General features: G+C 40.7%; 2 protein-coding genes, 1 long non-coding RNA gene and 1 pseudogene across 4 annotated transcripts in view; 1 reads left to right on the top strand and 3 right to left on the bottom strand.

The window, feature by feature from the left end:
* Nucleotides 1-24,322, bottom strand: part of ZNF577 (zinc finger protein 577) — a 45,302-nt gene that overhangs the window by 6,935 nt on the left and 14,045 nt on the right. Inside the window, exon 5 of one of the 2 annotated variants that reach the window (XM_067018894.1) lies at nt 13,551-19,912. The exons of the other annotated variant lie outside the window; for it this stretch is intronic. Coding sequence (XP_066874995.1) covers nt 18,555-19,912 — 1,358 coding nt within the window. The 3' untranslated portion in view covers nt 13,551-18,554. Of the gene's footprint in view, nt 1-13,550; nt 19,913-24,322 lie in introns of those variants that run through there. 2 annotated transcript variants of the gene reach the window in all.
* The window catches only part of LOC136793026 (uncharacterized), a 41,600-nt gene that overhangs the window by 12,591 nt on the left and 4,687 nt on the right, over nt 1-24,322 (top strand). The window lies entirely within an intron of this gene.
* On the bottom strand, nt 5,327-7,357 carry LOC131744543 (ubiquilin-2-like; annotated as a pseudogene).
* On the bottom strand, nt 11,925-13,502 carry LOC131745245 (zinc finger protein 84-like). Its single transcript, XM_059045579.2, has one exon. It carries the CDS (start codon nt 13,500-13,502, stop codon nt 11,925-11,927), a length of 1,578 nt encoding a protein of 525 aa, XP_058901562.2.

Here is a 24,322-nt window from a genome sequence, read left to right as displayed (position 1 = left end):
CACACACACACAAAAAAAAAAAGCAGAAAGAACTTAAAATGGCACTTTTAATTACTACCATAACTGACCTAGGATAGGCATACCTGGCAGGTCTCTTTTAAGTATTGTTTTCTTTTCAAATTATTTGTCATTTTCTCCTCTAAATGAATTATAGGATCAGTTTAAGTTTTGATTGAAATTTCTCTAAATTCACAGATAAAGACAGAGCAACTAACATGCATATAATATTGTGAGCTATATTTCTTAATTATTTCCCCTTCTTTACTGCTTTTAAGGAAATGATTTTTACTTTTTTTCAGCTTGCACATTTCTTCTTAACCTGTTTTTTTTGGGGGGGGAGGCTGCATATTGATTTGCTTCTTATTTTCTAATTTTTCTTGCTTGTGTACAAGAAAGCTATTGATTATCATCTCTTATCCCTCTAACAGAACAGTCCCGTATTGCTATTCATATTCTTTCCATTGATTCTCTTGGACTGTCCGGCAAGGCTGTTATCAGCAAAGGGTGACTCTGTTGAATATTTTCTCCCATTTAAACCTGACTGCACCCTTGCTTCCCTCCCATGCATTCTCCAAAGCAGGCAGACCTGGTACATTTCAAACCTGGTTTGTATCACATCACTCCCCTCGATAAGCTTTGACAGACTTCCGAGTCTATTTAGGATAAAAGACAAAATCCTTCATCCCGTCCGAGCTTTATCTTCCACTGTTCCTCTCCTCACCCAGGACACTTCAGTTACACAGGTGCCTTTTTGATGACTTGAGATTTCAGGCTCATTACCTACATCAGGGACGTCTGACATTCTCTTCTTTCTGCCTGCAGCATTTCCCACAATCTACTGTATATACCAGCATAGTCGTTATTTTGGTCTCAGCGAACATCACTCTAACTGAGAGGCCCCCCCTCTAATCCTTCATGCTAAATTAGGTACCACCAGTTATTTTCTCTTAGAGCAAAAATTCTTAGCTTTCATCCAGGTCTCTTTCTGCTATTTACCTAAGAGTTGGTACTTAATTTGCATTTCACCCCTTGAGCTTAAATTCAGGATCAGCAGGAGGCATGTTGGTCCTGGTATCTCTACCCAGCCAGCACTCAGCGGAGTACGTGGCCCGCAGGACATGGTCAGCAAATTTTTGTGAAACGGTAGTAATTGAATTTCATCGGCACCATTGCTCAACGACTCCGCCATGTGGCCGTCAATCACATTTCTGGAGGCATCACAGTTACTCATGGCCCCATAGGAGGCAAGGTATATGACTGACTTTTTGGCATTTTTTTCCTAGTTAAAATACACACACACACACACACACACACACACAAAGGATTTAAAATAACGCTGTAGATGAATTTAATACCATCTTTACCAACAATCAAGAATGTTTTTCAAAAATAGTTACTAAGCAGCAAACTTCTCCAGGATTCTGGTCTTTCCATTTTAATGTCAATATGGTATACCAGGGAACAAAGAAAGTTATATATAAGAATAAGCTCTTACAACAATAAAAAATGATAGTTTTGTTTGAATATCATGAGTGACTCCACATACTAAGGGGAAAGTGTGTCCCCAAAAGCAGCTGGGCCTGAAGAATAAAGACTGAAGATCTGGGTTAGAGTCTGGGACTGTTATATTAGATTTACCTACAAATCAGTTTGATTGCCACCATATCTCTGCATTTTGTGATCTATTTGTGTTTTTTTCCTAATGTTTCTCCTTCACAAATTGTAACAGGACCCACTTGCATGTCTGTCCTGAGGAGACTTTTCTACATATAAAGTAACAATGTTGGCTCCAAAAGAGACCTAAAGACAGCACTGCTGAACTCCTTCACAATTCCCTCTCCCACTGGCCTTAGTCAATATGACCAGCCTCGTTTACTCCAGTAATGAGGGGTCCTGCCAGGGTCAAAGACTCTAAAACATGAGAGAGAATGACAGCCAGGTTATGGATCAAATCAGGCCTGGGTGAATTCGTGTTTCCTTCCAAGTTAGAATGACACGTGGGCCTGATACATCAAAATCCTACCATATCCCAGCCCCGCTCTAGGCTCAGGATGAAACGTGCAATGTAATCCATGTTTTGTGAGACCAGAAAAATAAGGATACAAAGAGTGACAATGTACTCAGTATTGACCCTGCGCCAGGCACTCCTCTCACAGTTTTATTTATTTATTTATTTGGGCTGCATTGGGTCTTTGTTGCTGTGCACGGGCTTTTGTTAGTTGCGGCTGGCGGGAGCTACTCTTCATTGTGGTGTGCGGGCTTCTCATTGCAGTGGCTTCTCTTGTTGCTCTAGGCGTGCGGGCTTCAGTAGTTGTGGCACACGGGCTCAGTAGTTGTGGCTCCTGGGCTCTAGAGTGCAGGCTCAGTAGTTGTGGTGCATGGGCTTAGTTGCTCCACGGCATGTGGGATCTTCCTGGACCAGGGCTCGAACCCGTGTCCCCTGCATTGGCAGGTGGATTCTTAACCACTGCGCCACCAGGGAAGTCCCACACAGTTTTAAATATAATAGTTCATTTAATCCCCAGATGACCTAGGGAACTAAATCCAGTAATTATTATTCTCACTTGGCAGGTGATAACAATGAAACCCAGAGAGTTGAAGTGTCCTGTCCAAAGTTACAAAATTAGTTAGTGGCAGATGTGGGAGTTCAATGCAACATCAGGCTCTAGGGACCCTGTCTTTATCCACTTTGTTTTGCTATAGATGAAAAGTTTCTGCAACAGGACTCAAGATGTCTGCTGAGTTTGCTTTTTCCACCTGGCGCTTGGTGCTTCATGGCTTTCTCTTTATGGAAAAAAAAAGAAAGAAACTGACAGCAGGGACAAGGGGGAAATCCTTGAGTACTGCAAGTGCCATAGAGGCAAGCATCAGGCAGAAATAAATATGAAAATGAAAATGGAACTGTGAAGAACAGGTCAAGAACTGGTGAGTCGGGCACAGTCAGACTTGCTACTTGGAGCTGGGGACAGTGATGTTTGAGAGAGTTCCCGGCTGCCAGAGGGCTGGAAATAAACCCTGGATCTTCAAGGAGACTGACTTGAAGACAATAAAAGAAAAGGCAGGATGGATTTGGCCCTGCGATATAACCTTGTCTGCTCCAAACTGCTCCAAACTCCGACATCTCGGTTTGTTTGGCCTCACTGTGTGTCGGGCACACGAACTTGCATTAGGTAACAGTGTGTCATTGTTAAGGACACGACCTGTGCCTGGGGCGCTGGGTCATCTAGGCATTGGGAAAGCTCTCATTTAATCCTATTCTCACGTGCTTGCAGGAGCCCTGGGAATCCGGCCAGTTCCACCCGCCTCTCATTCCCAAATTTGTCTCCTTGAACCGTCTTGGGGCCAAGGCAGCATAGTCAACAACAGCGACTCAAATTTGCCATTTCTGAAGGTGCTTCTACCCTAATTCTTGAATCCCTACTATGAATAATGATACAGTTCACAGAGTTCCACCTCCTCTTTTTTTTTTTGCGGTACGCGGGCCTTTCAGTGCTGCGGCCTCTCCCCCCGCGGAGCACAGGCTCCGGACGCGCAGGCGCAGCGGCCACGGCTCACGGGCCCAGCTGCTCCGCGGCACGTGGGATCCTCCCGGACCGGGGCGCGAACCCGCGTGCCCTGCATCGGCAGGCGGACCGTCAACCACTGCGCCGCCAGGGAAGCCCCCACCTCTTTTATTCCTTCCACTGCCCAGAGTTAACCACAGACTTGACTTGATGTTTCTTTTTATAGTTTATGTGTATGTGAAATAAAATTCACACTTTATGGCATGACAAGAAATTTTTACTTATTTATTTATATTTTAATATTTTGGCCATGCCGCGCGGCCTATGGGACTTTAGTTCCCCAACGAGGGATCAAATCTGGGCCCTCGGCAGTGAAAGTGAGGAGTCCTAACCACAGGACTGCCAGGGAATTCCCAGGAAAATTTAAACATAAAAAAATGTTCTGTACCCTGTGGCCTCCCCTCTCCCCGAACTGAGCATTGTGTATCTGCATTAGGCATTGACCAAACCTGCCCCATCAGCAGAAATACCTGCTCGACCATAAAGAGCAACACTCCTAGCATCAACAAGGCAACTCCTAGATCTTCCATTTTTCTTTGATCAACTAATTTTTCGTTGACATGTACTTAGTCTTCTATTTTTTTATAAGTCAGTTTAGATTATATCTACCACCGTCCCTAGACTAAAATGATGAGATCAATGTTCTTATATTACCTTTTACCTTCTTTTCCCATTTCTCGCCCAATTTTTTTTTTCATTTTTCATCTTTTAAATTTTTTAGCCATTTTTAATGCATTTTTCCCTGTGCACAAGAGAAATAACAGAGTCAAAAGATACAGTTTCCTTTATACACAGCAGTTAAAAGTAATGCAAATGTCACATGACATTTTCAGTGAAAGTTACATTTCCAATTACAAATCAAAATGTGTATTAGGGTCTCTTTACGGGAGAAGCTGAGAAGGAAGTCTTAAAAAAAGCACTTTCTTGGCATTACTATACTGATCCTTCAGGCTGCACTAAGATTTAGATCATATACAATCAATTTGCAAATGCTGACACAATGTCACACTGTAAGTTTTCTGTACAATTAAATGTATACACAGAGATACCAGGATAAACGTTTCTACTATATTTTAACTGAACTTGCCTAGCCAACATTTCCACTGAGAAGTTTATCAAAGATGCTGTAAGATTCTACAAAACTGTGAGATATACCGAGCTCCAGAAATATTTCTTATATCCTTTCTCATTTTGGTTATACATATTCTGCTCAGAGATTCTGTTGTAATATTTCTAGATGTACAGTTCCAATTGTGCTTACTGTACTGTGTATAAATATAGCAAAGAAGATCAAATGGTATGAATCTTACAGCATTTCGCTAGCAAAAATACATGCCAAAGTCACAATAAGCAATATTGTACCACAAATTAGAGAGCTTCAATTAATTTAATGTTTTTAATATTTTCATTCTACATTTAATTACTATCATAGGATAATGTTTAAAATGCAAATAAATTGGACATCTGTAGGACAAAACTTGTTCACCCAACTGTAAAGGTTGATACCGGTTTCCAAAAATCACTATAAAAGCAGAAGTGTTTGCATGCAACACCTTTGAGTGAAACGGCATTAATTCCCACCATTCAAAACAGAGAAGGAAGGAAGGAAGGGAGGGAGGAAGGCAGGGAGGAAACAAAGAGGGAGGAAAGGACTCCACCTTAAAATGCATATTAAATTTATAACTAGACAGATTTAAAAGAATCAAAGTGAAAGTAAAGTACAATTATGTGTGTTTAAAGATTTAAGAGCCATTATCAAAAATAAGATACATTTTTTTCAAGGTACAGAAATGTAATTATGATGGCTGGGAACCCAGCAGACTCTCAATGGCTGCATTGATGTCGCCTCCTGTTGCTATTAAAGCCTGCAAGTTTGCTTCCCGGTTTAAGAACCCCATTGCGCTGAGCTGTTCCAGTTGTTGAAATCTGACTTCGGGATCAGGCAGCCGCGGAGGATTTGCTCCAGCCAGAGCCTGCACCATTTGCTGAATGAACTGCTGGTTGGGTCCAGATTCCGATGTTGGGCTCGTAGTTTCACTGGGTGCAGAGCTAGATACAGGGGACCAAGGGGGGGCGCCTGAGCCAGTGGAGCCAGGGGGACCTGCAGGGCCAGTGGGTCCTATGGGTCCAATGGGGCCTATGGGAGTGACTGGGCCTACAGGGCCTATTGCTGTTCCCAGCACCCCCACCCCCACACCTGGAGTGAAGCTTGGAATGAGGCCAGGTGCTTCAGTGGCTAATGCCTGTAGCCCCTGCTGGATCTGCAGTTAAGCCTGCATTGCTCTTGGGTTTGACATGGCTGAGAGTGTGTCTGGATTTTGCATCTGCTGCAGGAAAGCAGGGAGCTCATGCTGAATAGCATCATCTGGGCAGCCAAATCTGGATTCTGGGTCAACGACTGCCTCATGCTTCTCATACAGGGTGCAGACAGCATATTCTGGATCAGCGGGGGTTTTTTCAGTTATCTGTTGCAGCAAGCTCTGCATTCCTGGGGTGTCGAAGATGCCGGCGACATAATTAGCTGCAGCCACTGTGTTCCCCGTAGCACTGCTAGAGCTAGCGCCAGATCCACTGCCACCTCTCGTTGTTGTGCCGGTGGTCGCAGAACTCTGGGTAGCCGGTGGTGGCGCCCACGGATTGGGTAGTGGATCGCGATTTTCTGTGCGGGAAGGCTGCGCACCTTCCCCAGAGGAGGAACTGCTCCCCAGCGAGGCAAACGGATTACCCCCAAGCTGCTCTTGTGCGGCATTCAGCATGGGTTGTTTTTTTTTTTCCGGTACGCGGGCCTCTCACCGCTGTGGCCTCTCCCGTTGCGGAGCGCAGGCTCCAGACGCGCAGGCGCAGCGGCCATGGCTCACGGGCCCAGCCGCTCCGCGGCACATGGGATCTTCCCGGACCGGGGCACGAACCCGTGTCCCCTGCATCGGCAGGCGGATTCTCAACCACTGCGCCACCAGGGAAGCCCCAGCATGGGTTCTTGAATGTCGGTATACATGCGCCCTAAAGCATTGTAGCCACCTGGGATGCTTTTCAAGATTGCTGAGAGCCAGGTCTTGATTTCTCATCATAGCTGGATTCCTGGCGACTTCGAGAGTCGCCCTCATTATATCTGGGTTGTTGGGCAGGTGACTGATTTCTGGGTTTCTTTGAATCAATTGTTGCATCTGTGGATCGGCCACAAGGAGCTGCCTCATCAGATCAGGATTCGAAGGCGTGCTCTGAACAAAGGGATTTTCCGTGATTTGGAGCGTCATCTCAGGGCTGGACGGAGCTGCTGCTGCATCTGGTTCCGGAGCTCAGAGAAGTTGGTCGAGCTCAAGCCCAGGCTGCTAAGGCCTGCAAGTCCTCCCGGGCGCCCCAACCCAAACGGGTTGCTATTTGTGGAAAACAGGTGTGGAGTTACTCCTGGGAGTCGACGCGGTGGTAGTATTAGTTCCCGCGGCACTACTAGGCCGGGTGGACTGGCCCTGAGGTCGGTTCTGGCTTTTGACGACGAGATGAACAGTCAGTCCATCAGGGATGCCATGCTGAATCATGGTGTCTTGATCTTTTAAGATTTTTCCGGCAAAAATCAGCACTAGCTGATCCGTTTGGGATTTGAAGCGTTTCTAAATCGCTTCCTTAAACTGCTGGACTTAGCTGTTCTCGGGCTCTGCGAACTCCTCCTTCTCTTTGGGGGTCTTCACAGTGACTTTGATAACTCTTGGCTCCGCCGGGGCAGAGGCAGGCCCTTGGGCCGCAGCAGAGCCGCGGGAGCGGCGCGGGGGGGCGCTGCTCTCGCCATTCTCAGCCATGGCGGCCGCAGCTACGCAGGCAGACAGGGAAGGCGCGGGCGGGCGAGCGAGCGAGCGAGCGAGCGAGGGAAGAAGGAAGGAAGGAGGCACCGCCGCAGCAGGCTGGGCCGGGCTGGGCGGGGAGCGCGGAGCACGGTGCCTCCGTGTTGAAGCTGCGGATCCCTGGTCCCCCGGTGGAGAGAGGGCTCCGAGCAGGCCGTGGGCCGAGGTCTCGCCGCTCAGGTCTCCGGGCCGCCGCCGCCGCCGCCGTGTGCTCCCACCACCGCGCACTCTCTCTCTCCCAGTTTTTTTACTTTTATAATTTTTTTTAAAGTTGAAGTATAGTTGATTTACAATGTTGTTAATTTCTGCTGTATGGCAAAGTGATTGATTCGGTTATACATATACATTATTTTTTTATATTCTTTTCCATTGTGTTTTAACCACAGGATATTGAATATATTTCCCTGAGTTATACAGTAGGACCTTATAGTTTATCCGTCCCATATATAATAGTTTGCGTCTGTTAACCCCAGCCTCCCACTCCTTCCCTCCCCCTTGGCAACCACGAGTCTGTTCTCTGTGAGTCTGTTCCTGTTTCGTAGGTAGGTTCATTTGTGTCATATTTTAGATTCCACATATAAACGATATCATATGGTATTTGTCTTTCTGACTTACTTCACTTAGTATGATAATCTCTAGGTCCATCCATGTTGCTGCAAATGGCATTCTTTCTTTTTTTTTTTAATGGCTGAGTAGTATTCAGTTTTATATTTTCTATAGTCATTGTTTTTAGCACTTACATTAGGCTCTGTAAATAAATTCCCATAATCTACTAAAGGCTTATATCTATGGTTAAACGGATTCGTTGTTTACTCTCAGTTCTTTTGCCATTGCTTGTCTCTTACAGACACAATTCATGTTTTAGTAATTTCTTCAGGAAGTTCATGCATGTTCTTGGATGTTCAACAATGTTTATGTGCATCTTGGTACTTAAAAGACTTATTTATTGGAGGCGAACCATTATCTTTGTTATACTGAGCCTTCTCATTTAATAGACAATCTACTTCCTTTATTTTGGTCATCTTAAAGATCTTTCAATAAAGTGATATAAATCTTTCAAATTCTCTCATAATTTTTTTTTTGCGGAGCACAGGCTCCGGACGCGCAGGCCTAGCGGCCATGGCTCACAGGCTTAGTTGCTCCGCGGCATGTGGGATCTTCCCAGACCAGGGCACGAACCCGTGTCTCCTGCATCGGCAGGCGGATTCTCAACCACTGCACCACCAGGGAAGCCCTCTCTCATAATTTTTATTGTGAATAGAGAACTTTTCAAAAGTGTTCTGATTATTGCTAGCACTCCAGTGAAGTCACATTCTTTTTTTATGCTCTTTTCCATTATGGTTTATCACAGGATATTGAATATAGTTCCCTGTGCTATACGGTGGACTCTCATTATTTTATATGGTTGTCTGTGGGTTCTCCTCTTTCCACATAGGCAATCACATCATCTGCAAATAATGACAATTTTGTCTACAATTTTTAAACCCTTTAGTTGTTATTACTGTCATGTTGTGCTGCTTAAGACCTCCAGCAGACTGTTAAGCAGGAATAGAGGCAGCAGACTTGTGTATCTCAATGGTGAACAACTAGGGAACATCTTCAAAGTTTCATCATTAAATATGATGTTAGCTATAAAGTTCTGGTAGCTACTATCTATTAAGTTAAAGAAGATATACCGACACCGGTTTTGCTGAGCAGGTTTTTTTTTTTGTAAGCAACTTGATTTTTATCTGCATTTTGAGTGCCAAGTTTCTTGCAATGTTATTCTTTTCAAATATACTTTTATTGATGTAAAAATTCACAAAATATAAAATTAACCATTTCAAAGTATACAATTCAGTGACCACTTAATTCACAAAATATAAAACTAACCATTTCAAAGTATACAATTCAGTGACCACTTACTCTGTTGACAGTGTTATGCAACCACAACCTCTGTCTAGTTCCAAAACATTTTCATCATTCTAAAAGAAAGCTACATGTCCATTCATCATTCGGTCTCAATTTCCCCTTCCCCCCAGGTCCTGGTAACCACCAATTTGCTTTATGTCTCTATAGAATTACCTATTCTGCACATTTCATATAAATAGAAATACAATATGTGATCTCTTGTGTCTGGCTTCTTTCACTCAGTGTACTGTTTTTGAGGCTTATTCATGTTATAATGTATATCGATACTTCACTTGTATTGGTGATTAATATTCCATTACATATATGTGTGTGTATAGGTACATGTATATACACATACCACATTTTGTTTTTCCAGTAACCCACTGCTGGGCATCTGGTTGTTTCCACCTTCTGGCTATTGTGAATAGTGCTGCTATGAATAACCTTATGCGAGTACTTAAGTACCTGTTTTCAATTTCATTGGGTGTATACCCAAGGGTGGAATTCCTGGGTCATATAGTAATTCTATATTTAACTTTTTAGAGGGACCACCAACTTTTCTTTCCATAGCAATGGAACCATTTTATATGTCAGCAATGTGCACGAGTTCCAATTTCTGCAATGTTATTCTTAATATTAGAAAAATACCAGGCATTTTAGGAAATGCTAAGAGGAAAGGAAATGTTTTTAGTGCCCAAGGACATGTTATAATAATGATTCCAAAGTTCCTGTTTGACACAGCAGTGGAAATACATGCACCTGAACTCACCACACATAACCCTGTCTTCTTCCCTCCTTCAGTCTCATGTGCTGCTTGTTTTTTAGTATTTTATGTACATCTTATATCATCTTCGGACATTTCAAAAATAAGGCTCTAGAAAAATGTAGGCTTCAAGAAGTGATGTATCATCACAGTTGGCAGAAATACTACAAAAGTCAGTAAAAATAAGGACAGCAAACTTATGTGGTGTAATTCTTTACTTATTAATGAGTCAAATTACATATTAAATTTAGATTTATAAGGAAATAGAACATTTCTATTTATATTAGATTATATTACTCAACATTCTATGCCTATACTGGAAATTTATTAAACCCTAAAAATTACATTCTTCATGTAATTCCAAAAATAAAATTAAATACATAAAGTCCATTTTATGTAGTATATAGTCTCAACATAACCCTTACAAACCTCAGTCGAAATCCAGCTGATCCTTATGTTCTGATTTTTTTCTATATTCAAACAGCATTGTATTTGCAGTGAAAATGCCTAATATTTGTAGTAGAATATTCTCTGGAATCCTTTCTAAAACAATTATATTAAACCCTTAGAAAATTATTTCATTCTGTTGTTTCCAGGTTTTACTTAATTACTTAAATCTAGAATGCCACCAAATGTAGAAAAGCCCTAACAATGAAATGATGACATTCCATCAACTGTAACATGCATCACAGTTTAAGATACAGTCAGATGTGAAGAAATAAAACCATGAAATGCAAAAAATATATATAATTTATCACTGATGCTTTTGCCACATTCATAAAGTCTCCGTGTGGAGCAAATTGTTTCTATTTTCAAGAACTCATGGTGCTTAATGATAGCCAGTCCTCTATAGGAAGCATTTTCAGTGACTATAATCACAGTTTTTCTGTAATGTATGAGTTTACTGAAGTAGAAGTTTACCGGAATAAAATAGAAATATCATTCCTTAAGGATTTTATAACTTCATTGAATCTAGAAATTATCCCCCTGAGAATGGGGTCTTTCTGTTGTATGAGTTAGTGGGCAATTAAGGAGCTCTGAATTGTAAATAAAGCATTTTGACAATCATTGCAATTCGTACCCTTTTGTGGCCAAAGGCAGACTTTAACTATATCCACTGGACTCTCTCCTGAATTACATAACTGGTGTTTAATATGTCACTTTCAAAAGCTTTCCACATTCCTTGTTTCAAAAAGATTTATCTATTATATGAATCTGTGGATGATTAGTGAGCTTTGACATCTATATGAAAGATGTACTACATTAACAAGGCTTTCCTCCTATCTGGGTTTGCTGATGTAAGGAAGAGATGCATTATCGGAAGATATGCATTAAGACTACCACATTCACTGCACCTACAGGATCTCTCTCCTGCACAAGATGTTCAAAGAGTTTTGAGTTTCTAGGGAATACTGTCATTATCACCACATTCCTGAAATTTCTATTTTTATGTACAATGAGATGTAATTTTTCTTAGCTTGGCTGCATTCACTGCAACTGTATGAATGAATTCAACTCCTGAATGAATACCATAATGTCTAACAAATATGACTTGAAAAAGAATAATTTCCCACTTTCCCTGCATCCATAGGTTTTTGCCTCCTAAATGCATACATAGGCTGTGACTTTCAAATAAAGTCTTTTGACAATTGCTGCCTTTATAATGTTTCTTTTTTGGTGAGATACCCTAAGGTATAATGAGGAGATGTCTTCAGATGGAAGATGTACAACTTTCATTCCATATATAAGGTTTCTTTACTACAAGAGTTCCAAAAGGGTCTATATAATCAGAGCCTTCATAGGCATTTCTATTCTGTATGAGTTCTCTGAGTAGATAAGATTAATCAAAAGAGATTTCTCACATTCCCACAGTCATTGTGTAGAGGATTTTCCTCTATGCTGAGTTTGCTGATGATTGGCAAGAGCTGATTTCCGAAAGAAGGCTTTCTGACATTCATTGCACCCATAGGGTCTCTCTCCTGTGTGAGTTCTCCGGTGACCAATGAGAGTTGACAAAGTAGCAAACGCTTTCTTACAATTGCAGCATTCATATGGTCTCTCTCCTGTATGAATTCTCTGATGTACAGTAAGATAGGATTTAGCTGCGAAAGCTTTGTCACATACACTACATTTGAACGGTTTCTCACCTGTATGGGTTCTCTGATGTATAATGAGAGTTGACTTACAGGACAGAACCTTCCCACATGCACTGCATCCATATGATTTTACTCCAGCATGACAATTTTGTAGATGGTTAGTGAGACCTGACTTCTGGATGAAAGCTTGTTGACATTCATTACATCCATAAGGCCTCTCTCCTGTGTGAATTCGCTGATGAATCATGAGATGTGCCTTAGTGGAGAAGGCTTTCTCACAATTTAAGCATTCATATGGTCTCTCTCCTGTATGAATTCTCTCATGTACAATGAGATGTGCCTTTGATGTGAAGGCTTTATCACATGCACTGCATTTGAAGGGTTTCTCACCTGTATGGCTTCTCCGATGTATAATGAGAGTTGACTTAGAGGACAAAACCTTCCCACATTCACTGCATTCATGGGATTTCCCTACTGCATGATGAGTTTTCTTATGATTACTGAGATCTGACTTCTGGATGAAGGCTTGTGGACATTCACTGCATCCATATGGTCTCTCTCCTGTGTGAATTCGCTGATGAATCAGGAGCTGAGCCTTTTTTGAGAAGGCTTTCTCACAATCTGAGCATTCATATGGTTTCTCTCCTGTGTGAGTTCTCTGATGTACAGTGAGATGTGTCCTAACCATGAAGGCTTTATCACATACTCTGCATCTGAAAGGTCTCTCTCCTGAATGAGTCCTCTGATGTAAAATGAGTTTTGACCTCCAAGGAAAAGCTTTCCCACATTTGTTGCATCCATAGGATTTCCCTTCTCTGTGACGGGTTTTCTGATGATAGATTAGTGCTGACTTTGTAATGAAGGATTTCTGACATTGACTACATCCAAATGGTCTCTGTCCTGTGTGAATACGCTGATGAATCAGGAGTTGAGCCTTTTTTGAGAAGGCTTTCTCACAATCTGAGCATTCATATGGTTTCTCTCCTGTGTGAGTTCTCTGATGTACAGTGAGATGTGTCCTAAGCATGAAGACTTTATCACATACTCTGCATCGGAAAGGTCTCTCTCCTGAATGAGTCCTCTGATGTAAAGTGAGTTGTTTTGACTTCCAAGGGAAAGTTTTCCCACATTTGCTGCATCCATAGGATTTCCCTTCTCTGTGACGGGTCTTCTGATGATAGGTGAGCACTGACTGTGTATTGAAGACTTTCTGACGTTGACTGCATCCATATGGTTTATCTCCTGTGTGAGTTTCCTGATGAGTGATTAACTTTAACTTACTGGGAAAGGCTCTCTTACAATCACAGCATTCATGGGATTTCTTTCCTGCATGAGTTCTCCAAGGCATGGTCATGAGTGGTTTACAAGTATTCACTGCACTTTTGTTGCATCCATATAGTTTCTTGCCTAAAGAAGTTGAGTCATAATTAGCAAGCTCTGACATCTAGATTAAAGCCAGAGTACCCACGGCAGAATGAGCAAGACAGCAAAAGAAGGGTTTTTTCCTTTCATTTACTATAAAAAATATTAGTGAGAATCAGTAGAATCTGAATAAACTCTGTAGATTGGATAATAGTTCTGTATCAATATTAATATTCTGATTTTGATAACTGTATTCTGTTTATGTTTTTAAAATGACCTTGTTTCTAGGAAATATACACTTAAGTATTTAGGGGTAAAGAGTTCAGGAAAACAATATGTACCTCTGTGTGTGTCTGTGTGTGTGTAATGACAGATAGATAGATTATGATAAAGCAAACGTGGTAAAATTACCACTTAAGGAAATCTGCAAAAACAATGTGCATAAAATTTGTGTGTAATCTTGGGATTTCACATGAAGTCTAAACCATTTAGAAATAAATATTTTCAAAAAAAATAAAATAAAATAAAGGAAGACATCTATATAAAACTATATAGGAGGATAACTCATAAAGGCCTGAATGCAGAATAAATTGTTTTATATTCACACAATGGCATCCGGCACAGTACTCTGGTATTCTTGATCTAAATGCTCGTTATTCAGTGTGCTGACTGCAAAATTAACTATGTTAGACTTCAAACATTTTTATACAAACAAGTAAACAAAAATGTAGGCAGTAGTCAGTAAATGCTCACGTGTAGGAGGACCCTGGAAGGAATTTGGATATTATACTAATAGTAACAGGATGCAATTCAAGGTAATAGTAGGAGAGAGATGTACTAGTTTTCACTTTAAAAATGTCATCCTGGACTTCCTTGGTGGTGCAGTGGTTAAGAATCTACCTGCCAATGCACGGGACACGGGTTCAATCCCTGCTCTGGGAAGATCCCACATGTAGCGAGCAACTAAGCCCAAGAGCCACAACTACTGAAGCCTGCACACCTAGAGCCTGTGCTCCACAACAAGAGAAGCCACCACAATAAGAAGCCGCACACTACAACAAAGAGTAGCCCCTGCTCACCGTAACTAGAGAAAGCCCGCGCACAGCAACAAAGACCCAATGCAGCCAAAATAAATAAATAAATAAATAAATAAATAAAATTAAAATTCACCTTTAAAAAAAAATGTCATCCTTTGCGTATGTGTATCACAAGGTTTTAAATCTTGTGACATAAATACTTTTTTAGGTTTGTGGACTGTGGTTGTGAAAATTGGTAATGATCTGCTATGTCATATAGCATTTTTCTTAGATTATACTTTAGATCTTTCTCTCTACCCTTCCACTTGAAGACTGTTCTTTCTGTATGATGGTTTATCTTCCCATACCCCTTTTTTTCTTTCCAAGTAACTGTCAAAACCTTATGTCTTTAAAAATCCAGATGTTTCTGAAGTTTATGTTCATGACCTTTGGGGGAGAGTAGCTCAAAACACTGACTTTCCTTACTTACTATTTATACACAAATAAAAATAGTAAAATTTAAAATATCAACTGGTTATTATGTAGAGAATAGAGAGAAATAAGATTAAAGAAGTGAGAGTATCTTCAAGTAAACAATAAAAATTTTGGCAAAAAATACTGGATATTGAGGCTTGAGTGAAAACAATAGTTACAGAAAAGCGTGGAGGCCCTCGGGATATAATAAGGAGACAGGAAGACCAGACTTGGTAATGGTTTAAATTTGTGGTATGAGTGGAAAGAGGAACGAAAAGTGACATGAATCGGAGATAGGTGTTAGATCTCCAAGTGCAGAAACGAAGTATCCAGGTGACTATATGAGGATAAGGGAAGGTTTGGCCTGTAGACAGAAATTGGGGGGTCATCAGCATATAAACAGTATTGTTAAGGCCATGAAATTTAATGAAATTACACTAACAAATGATAGAAATAGATAAAGATAAGGCTTTATGCTTTCCAACTCTGAAGACTTTAGAGATGCCCAGAGCATGGAGAAAGTCCATCCATCAGACACAACCAATGACTACAAAGGAAAGATGCCAACTAAAGTCTTGAAAAAAATAACTGGGGGAAGCAGGTTAAAATAAAGGACCCTCAGCTTCTCACCTGAAGTGTAATTATCCTATCCTACTGATTCTTTCCTTCTCTAATTAATTCTGAAAGCAACAGCCAATGAACCTTCCCAAAGCTTCAATATCATACTTAGACACCACGACTGTGGTCAACATTCCCACCTTCTAGCTTGCTCTGATACATTCTCACATGGCCCACAGAAAGCCACCTGCACAGTGGACCAAATCTCCTTACCCCGGGATAAAAGGTGCTGCTGTATTAACTGGAAGAATTGTTACATTTGACCAGGTAAAAGAAGTGAAAACAAGAGATGTGGAGAAAACAGGAACTGACATTGCCAGAGAGGAAGCAGAAGAAAAGGAGGAAGTCTGGATGCTGTAAAGAAAATAATGTTCTACTGAACACTGAATCAAACCAAAAGAGAGAAAAAGAGGCACATCTTCCTTGAAACAGCAAGCAAGAGAGCCTTGCCAATGATTTAGGTATTTGTAATGACCTTCAGAGTTTTAGCCTTGTTAAACACATATGGAAAGGTCAACACTTCATGGCTAACTACTTTACTTTAAGGTCTCCCATCTTGCTGCTTCTCAGTTGCTCACTCACTTGAAAAGTACTGACACTGCATTTCATCTTCTACTTTCCATGGCTCTTTTCCAGGTTTGAAATTAAGGATTATATCTGCTTTGGTAGCCTGATAGCCTGTTCATGGGCAATGACAAAGACTTGGACACTTACAACTGGACTTGGTGGGGGACGTCTAGGAAGAGTACAGAATGTTTCAGGAATGGACATAGCTTTCACAGTATCTCTTGTAGGACTGCTAGAACTCTGGAACTCTCCCACTCTCTGGGCACAGCTCTCTCCTCTCCTGTCATCTGCCCCATGGACTGATTTCAGCCACACTGAATTCTACTAACTCTTAAACTCTGTCTCAATTCAAGGAGACTGAGATCTTTTGGGGCTCTTCCTCCCTATGCTTCAGAATGGAAACTCTCTCCAGGCAGTAGGCTGGGGGCAATCATAAGGCGTACTCATTTGTTTTCTTTCTCTCAGAGATAGCTGTTCTGAGCTCCCAATATCCAACATCTGAAGAAGTCCATTCACATATTTGTCTTTTCCTGTTGTTATTTAAGGTGGGACGATATATACATCATACTGTTGAAGAAAAGGGAGTTGCTGGAGTTGGCTGTGAAAAATACTGGTCAGGATTTAGGTTCATTATATGTGGATATATTAATTTGTGCAATTTCAGAATAGATACAAACGTATGTTTGGTAGTATTTCAAGCAGCATAAATCTCATTCCTTTAGGACATTTAAGAGTTCTTTTCCAGTGCTGAAAATTTGATTTATACATTTCAAGAGCATTCCATGGTGTTCACATCTAACAATGTGTAAGATTCTCTGATTAAAGAAAAAATGTTAATGTACTTAGATCATAATTACTTTAGATAATTATTTCTCTGGAAACATGCTTTTCCAAATTTACTTAAGCACTAGGTAGGAATTTATCAAAGTGTAAATTCTCTGAAATCTAATGTTTTTGTGGTAGGCAAAATAATGGCAAATCCCAAAGGTGTTCATGTCCTAATTCCTAGAATCTGTAAATATGTTACATTGCATGGTAAAGGGGAATTAAGGTAGAAGATGGAATTAAGTTATTTTAGGACCATATAAATTGTTTCTAGAGTTTTAAAGGTTCACAGAGAGAAACCTCAGAATGGATTGTACCCAGAGCCTATCAACACTAGATTTAGAAGATGAGATTTGGCACTCCTGAGCTGATCAGTTTTAGGTTAGGTTTTGGACTCTGAGTTGGTCCTGTAATGGGCTGAGACATCTAGAGATGCTGGGATAGGATGAATCCATTTGCATGCAGGATAGACACGAATCACTGGGTGCCAAAGGGTGGCCTCTGGTAGACAGAATGATGGCCTCCCAAAGATGTCTACTTCCTTATGTCTAGGACCTGTGAACATGTTATAAGGCAAAGCGGACACAAGGTAGATGTAGTTAAAGCCGCTAATTAGCTGACTTTAAGATAGGAGATTATCCTGGATTATCTGAGTGGCCCCAATGTAATCACAAGGGTCCTTAAATGTGGAAGGAGGAGACAGAAAAATGAGTGTTGGAGGGATGAAAGAGTTGGCCAGCCGTTGCTGGCTCTGAGGAAGGAAAGGGGCCTTTAGCCATGGAATTTGGGCAGCTTCTAGAAGCTGGAAAAGCAAAGAAACAGATTCTCCTCTAGAGCCTCCAAGAAGAAATGCAACCCTGCGAACAACCTTGCTTTTGGCCCAGAGATGCATTCTGGACTTCAGAGCTCCAGGATAATAAATTGTGCTGTTATGAGACGCCAAGTTTGTGATAACTGGTTACAGCATCCATAAAAAACGAATATAGCTGTCCTTCTACATTCATTATATTCTTAGGTTTTCACTGCACAATGCAATTCCTGGTGTCCAAGAAGATTTCCTTTATTTGCAGAAGTCTTTCCCACTTTCCAAAGTAAAACTGTGATACATGACTTAGTTTGGTGATAGAATTTCCATTTTTTATTGCCTTTGGGGGATTCTTCTTCTCTATGAGTGCTTCCACATTTTACTAAACATGTTTTCCACCTTCAGTGCCTCTAGAGTTGTCTTTCTATGCTCCTCTGACATGTGATAAGGTACAATTTATCATTAAAAACCATAACACTCTAAGGTTTTGGTCCTGTGGGAATTCTTTGATATCAACTGCAATATCATCTCTAGGAAAAGGCTTCCCCACAAGAGCTGCATTTCTGCCCAATGTGATCTCGCTGATATTTACTAAGCCTAACTTCTCACAGAAGTATTCTCCACAACCACCCTATCCACAGCATTTCTGTCCTAAGCAAGCTCTGACACATAATGAATGTGGGGAGGATTCTTGCTCAAGGCTCTTTCCCATCTCAGGTATCTGAGGATTTTTTTTTTCCTACACAATATCTGTAACATATAAGACATAATTTATTACTGAAGGCGTTGTTGCATTCACTGCATTTGCAAGGCTTAGTCCCTGTGTAAATTCCCGATTTTCTACTGAGGCTTGACTTCTTGGAAAAGGCTGGTCCATAATCACTACATTTCTGCCCCCTAGGAACTTGCTGATGTTTAATAAGGGCTGGGTTCCCGAAAAAGACATTTCCACAGGCACTGCGTTCATGGAGTTTTGCTCCTGTACAAGTTCACCCATGAATAAAGAGCTATGACTCACTGAGGAAGGTTTCTCCAGCTTTGGGGAATCCACAGCTTTCTCTCTTGTATGAGTTTTCTTATGTTTGATGAGGACTGACATGTGGGCAAAGGCTTTGCCACATTCACTGCAGGCATATGGTCTCTCTCCAGTGTGAGTCCGCTGGTGCTGAATGAGCTTTGACTTGCTTCTGAAGGCTTTTTCACAGTCACTGCATTCATATGGTTTCTCTCCCGTATGAATTCTCTGATGCTTGGTGAGGTCTGACTTAAAAAAGAATGTTCTTCCACATTCACTGCATTCGTAAGGCTTCTCTCCTGTGTGAAGTCTCTGATGTGCAATGAGGTATGCCTTCTGGGAAAAGGCTTTCCCACATACGCTGCAACCATATAATTTCTCTCCAGTATGAGAGCGCTGATGTCTGTTGAGCCGGCACTTCCGGCTGAAGGCTTTTCCACATTCACTGCATCCGTAGGGTTTCTCTCCTGTATGAGTTCGCTGATGGACCCTGAGCTGTGACTTCCTGGAAAAGCCTTTCCCACATTCATTACATTCATGGGGTTTCTCTCCTGTATGAGTTCTCTGATGTTCAGTGAGCTGAATCTTCCTCATGAATGTTTTCCCACATTCATTGCATCCATGGGGTTTCTCTCCTCTTTCAGTTCTCTGATGTCTAATGAGCTGTGCCTTCCTGGAGAAGGCTTTCCCACACTCACTGCATGGGTGTGGGTTTTTTCCTGGATAAATTTTTTGATGGTCATTGAGCTGTGATTTAGTGCTACTGGGTTTCACACAGCCATGGTATTTAATTCTGGTAAGAGTTCTATTACGCTGGAGGTAGAGAGATGATTTCCTATATCCACTGAACTCATCAGAATCATTTCCTGCATATCTTCTATTTTCAATAACAAAACCTAAATGTGATTCCAAACTTTTACAATGTGGGCCAAAATTATTGTATCTTTGTGTTAAAGGAACAAGACTTTTGCATAAATCGAAATGATTTCCAAGTGCATAACTTTGCTGACATCTTTCCATAGTTTTAATCCCGTTTTGGTTTTCTGGGTGCCATTGCATAGGGTCAATCTCCCATATTTCTTCTAGAAAAAAGAACAATGAAAACATCCATGATAATTTTAGGAGGTAAAAAAAGGTACAAAAATGCCATGGTTTGGGCTAGCTCTTATAAGATCCCAGTCTAAGAGAAATGTCCACTAAGGAAATGTATCCTATGCTCTGTGAAAAATAACAATATTGCATGCTGCAACTAAGGAGCTGGTGAGTTGCAACTAAGGAGCCCGCCTGTTGCATCTAAGACCTGGAGCAACCAAATAAATACATAATAAATATTTTTTAAAAAGAGACAATATTATAAAACAGTAAAAGGAAAAACAGCTATTTTAGAAACAATGATGGGCAGTCTACAATGAATAAATATAATGTGGGCTGCTTTCCAAATAGAACCTCGCAAAATGGGGACAGAAGTAGAAATAGAACCACACTGTGATTGGAATACAAAAAAAGAAGATGGAAGGGATCGATCCATCCATCCAACAAGCACTGAATGGGTTGGTATTTGGGAATATACTAGAATATTAGAATAATATATTAGAATATTAGAATTAGTATGTTACTACAGTTTGACTAATATATTCTCTTTCCATGGAGCTGTCATTCTAGTAACAAGAGAGAAAGAGAGCAAGAATCAAGAGGTAATCAAAGTAGTAAGAAAATTATAGAACATGAAAAATGGTATGAAGGAGGTGATACAGTAGTGGAAGGTCAATCTTAGACAAAGTAGTCATCCTCAAGAGAAAAAAAAGTTAAGCTGACATCACAGGACTAGAATGAGCAATGTTATGCAAATAACTACATGAAGACTATTCCAAGAGGAAACAGGCAATGAAAAAACCCAAAGGCAAAAAAACACTTAGGCATGATAGAGAAACATAAGGGAGGCTGGCATATTTGGACTATCCTGAGCTTCAGGGAAGTAGAAATAGATAAGTTTGGAAAGGTCGATAGAATTGAGAGCATATAGATCTTGTAAACTGTTAAAAATTGGATTTTATGCTAAGAACAATAGGAGGAAGTGACCAAAAATTTTTTGACATTAGTACAACAGGTTTTGAATTGATATTTCCAAAAGGTCACATGACTCATAGGGAGAATGAATTGGAGAAATGAAATTGTTGAGAAAACACACAGGAGGCTATGGTAGAGTTCCAGCAAGAGATAAGAGTAACCTCAGCATGGATGACTACCAAGGAGATGAAAAAATGTACAAAAACAAAGTATGCATGATGGAAGAGGAAAAGATAAGTATAGAGGAAGGAAAGCTAAGACTCACCATTACAATGAGCTGTGGAGGTAGAAAAGGGAAGAATCAAGGACAGGGCCTCAAGATGCGGCTGAAGCATCTGTTTAGGAGCTGGTGCCATTTAATAAGACGAGGAAGAGTAAAGACATAGATTTGGCATCTGTGGGAAATCAAGTGCTCCATTTTGAGGTACACATCAGGTTTGAGATGACTAATACACACTCAAGAGAAAATATGATGTACCTGGCTGGATCTATGAGTGTGGAGAAAGTTTTAGACTTTAAGTCGTGAGTATACAAATATTATTTAAATATCTGGACTGCATGAAACTAGATGAGATAATTTAAGAAGAACGAGTAGAGAAAGGGGAGGGCCCAGAACAAGGGCATTCCAAGTTTTAGAGTTTGGGGAGAGGAATACGCAGAGAATGTGAAAAGTCCATCCAGAGACATCGAACCATATCTATGCTGATCAAACAAATAAGCAACATTTGTTTTAGTAACAAAGGGTTACAACTGGAAAATCAGAATGTAGGATCTACAGAGTGTGATACCAAGAGTACTGAGGTAAAATATCCAATAATCGCCTTGTTACTAAATCGTTCCCCTCTCATTCTGACTACACACCAAAATGAAACTTTTCTAAGACACCAATCACTTATTTAATAGTAACATTGTAGTTAATACTCCAACTTTCTATTAGGTGTGATACAACCTTACATGATCTAATATATCCAGACATACATATAACCATCTGAAATTTAAAAATAAGCCCTTGGGCTGTCTACCCAATATCCCATGTACTGATTGGTGGAAATACCACCTTCTTCAATCATATTGTAACTGTATACAGAGCTGCCCCATAAAAATTTCTGCAGTGATGGACATATTCTATATCTGTGTTTTCCAATATGGTAGCCACTAGCCATGTATGGCTGTTGAGCACTTGAATGTGGCTAGAGTTGACTGCAGAAATAAATTTGTAATTTTACTGAATGTTAATTAAATTTAAATTTAATTAAATGTTAAATTTAAGTAGCCCACATGTGGCCAGTGGCCAACACACTGGACAGCACAGGTACAGACCATCATATCCTATATTTGCCTTTATAATATATTTAATATACTCATCTCCAAATTTTCTACTTTCCACTAATGCCAGATTCTTCCTTGATCTCTGTTCCTACATCATCTCTGTCACCCACCAATGAAGAGATTCTGAAGAATCATTCCCATCCAGGATGAAGAAAATGTTCATCGTACTTACCTTCCATTCATCCTAGAACTCCAAGCTATATTTTCCCATTGTTACAATGTTACCACCCAGATATCCAGAAAGACTCTCTAGAACTAGCCAAAAAAGACAAGACAAAACCAAAATCAATCCTTCTAAGCCAATTATTAACATAAAACCCAGAATAATCAGCCACTTCCTTGCAGACAGTCTCCTACAGGCCAATCTATTAAGAATCTCCCACACTGATTTCCTCATTTCCATCTCCTTGACACAAGGCCTTCTGTCAACATTTTTACTTAAAACCCAGCTCTCTTTCTTGCAGAAATTACTTTATTATGATTTCAAAAAGAAGCACACTTTATCCTCTCAGTAACACTTTATCAATGCTCAGTTTTCTCTGATTTTGTATATCAACCCTTGTCTATACCTCATAATCAAATGCTAAACATTTTAGAATTTTATGCACCTACGTCAACCATTTCCAACAGAGATTTTTACACTTGTCTTTTATTTCATCTACATCTCCCTCAGAGCACATTAGAGTGGTGGTTCTTCAATGACAGGGATCAAAGCAGAATTGCGTGGCAAGCCTTTCAAATACCTCATAGGCTCCGGTCACTCCCCACACCTAGCAAACCAGAAGCCGAATCTCAAGAGACAGAGCCTGTAGTTGGAAAAGGCTCCCACATAGTTCACACACATCCCTGATGAAAAACAAAATTAAAACCAAAATGCAACCAAACCAAACCTGTTTTGGGGATTCCCTGGTGGTCCAGTGGTTAGGACTCCATGCTTTCACTGCCCACGGTGCAGGTTCAATCCTTGGTTGGGGACCTAAGATCCGGCAAGCCATGCACCCAGGGGCGGGGTGGGGGACCACCAAACCTGCTTTCATGAAAGATGTGATAAATGGATGCAAGTGACACTGTCAGTGAATTATTCTGTGGTTACGCTAAGTAAGGAAGAATAAGATACAGACCCTTTCCTCTATATGGAAAAAGCCTCATACCAACCAGTAAAACAATACAATAAAATATACGATCAGGACTGAGTTAGTGTGGTGTAGATACAAAAACAGATAGGAAGTCAGGAAAGAGGGAGTTCTGAGTGTGCACTTGAACTTCACGGACAGAAAAAGAGAACTCAGAGTGAAAGAAGGTGGCATCTGAATGTAAAAATGCAATATAATCAAATGCGTAGATGCCAGTGTTTGAGTTATTTGACAGAATCTGTGGCATTCAGTAAAATAGATCACTTCCTCCTCTTTGGAGTAATTTTGTCACTTGTTTCCAGGACATCTTCTCACCTTGTTTCTACCACAGCCCAATGCTTTCTTTTTATTTGGCTGGGTTCTTATCTTCTGAACTTCAAAAAATAAATGTGGATCTCTTGTTTTCTCAACCAACTCTCACTCTTCATGTTTTCTCATCAAGTCCCACTGCTTTCATGGCCCCTATCCACAGAGGAATACAACCAGAACCTCAAAAGGAGCTAAAAGAAAAACTGAAATCAACCTATATATGTAGGAATTGGAACAAAGCAAGTCTATATCATCATGGCCATCAGGGGAACTGAGAGGGTGGAATTTCCAAAAGGCCTTTTGAAAACAAAATTCAATAGGAACAGCAGAGACCTTCAGAAATATAGAGCAGAGTAAATAGGAGAGACTCAAGGCAACTCAAAGGTGACTGGGCACCAGGGTGTAGAGCAGTACGGGAGAACCTAAATAAAATGCACATGGAGGAAAAGGATTCACCAGGAGGAGAAATATCTCATTCCTGAAGGTGAAGGAAAAAGGATTTCACAGGACGGATATCTTGGGTGCAGGCAAAATACAGAATGAGAGGGCAGATCAGACTATAGAAAGAGAGGTGGGAATACCTGTCAGAGTGCAGAGAGGTTAAATCTTCCATATATACGAACACACACTCTGATGGTGAAGACATTATCTGGG

This window comes from Kogia breviceps, chromosome 18 (assembly GCF_026419965.1).
Source record: "Kogia breviceps isolate mKogBre1 chromosome 18, mKogBre1 haplotype 1, whole genome shotgun sequence".
Classification (NCBI taxonomy): Eukaryota; Metazoa; Chordata; class Mammalia; order Artiodactyla; family Physeteridae; genus Kogia; species Kogia breviceps.
Note: the sequence above shows the minus strand (reverse complement) of the source record. Positions and strands in the feature narration are given on the sequence as shown.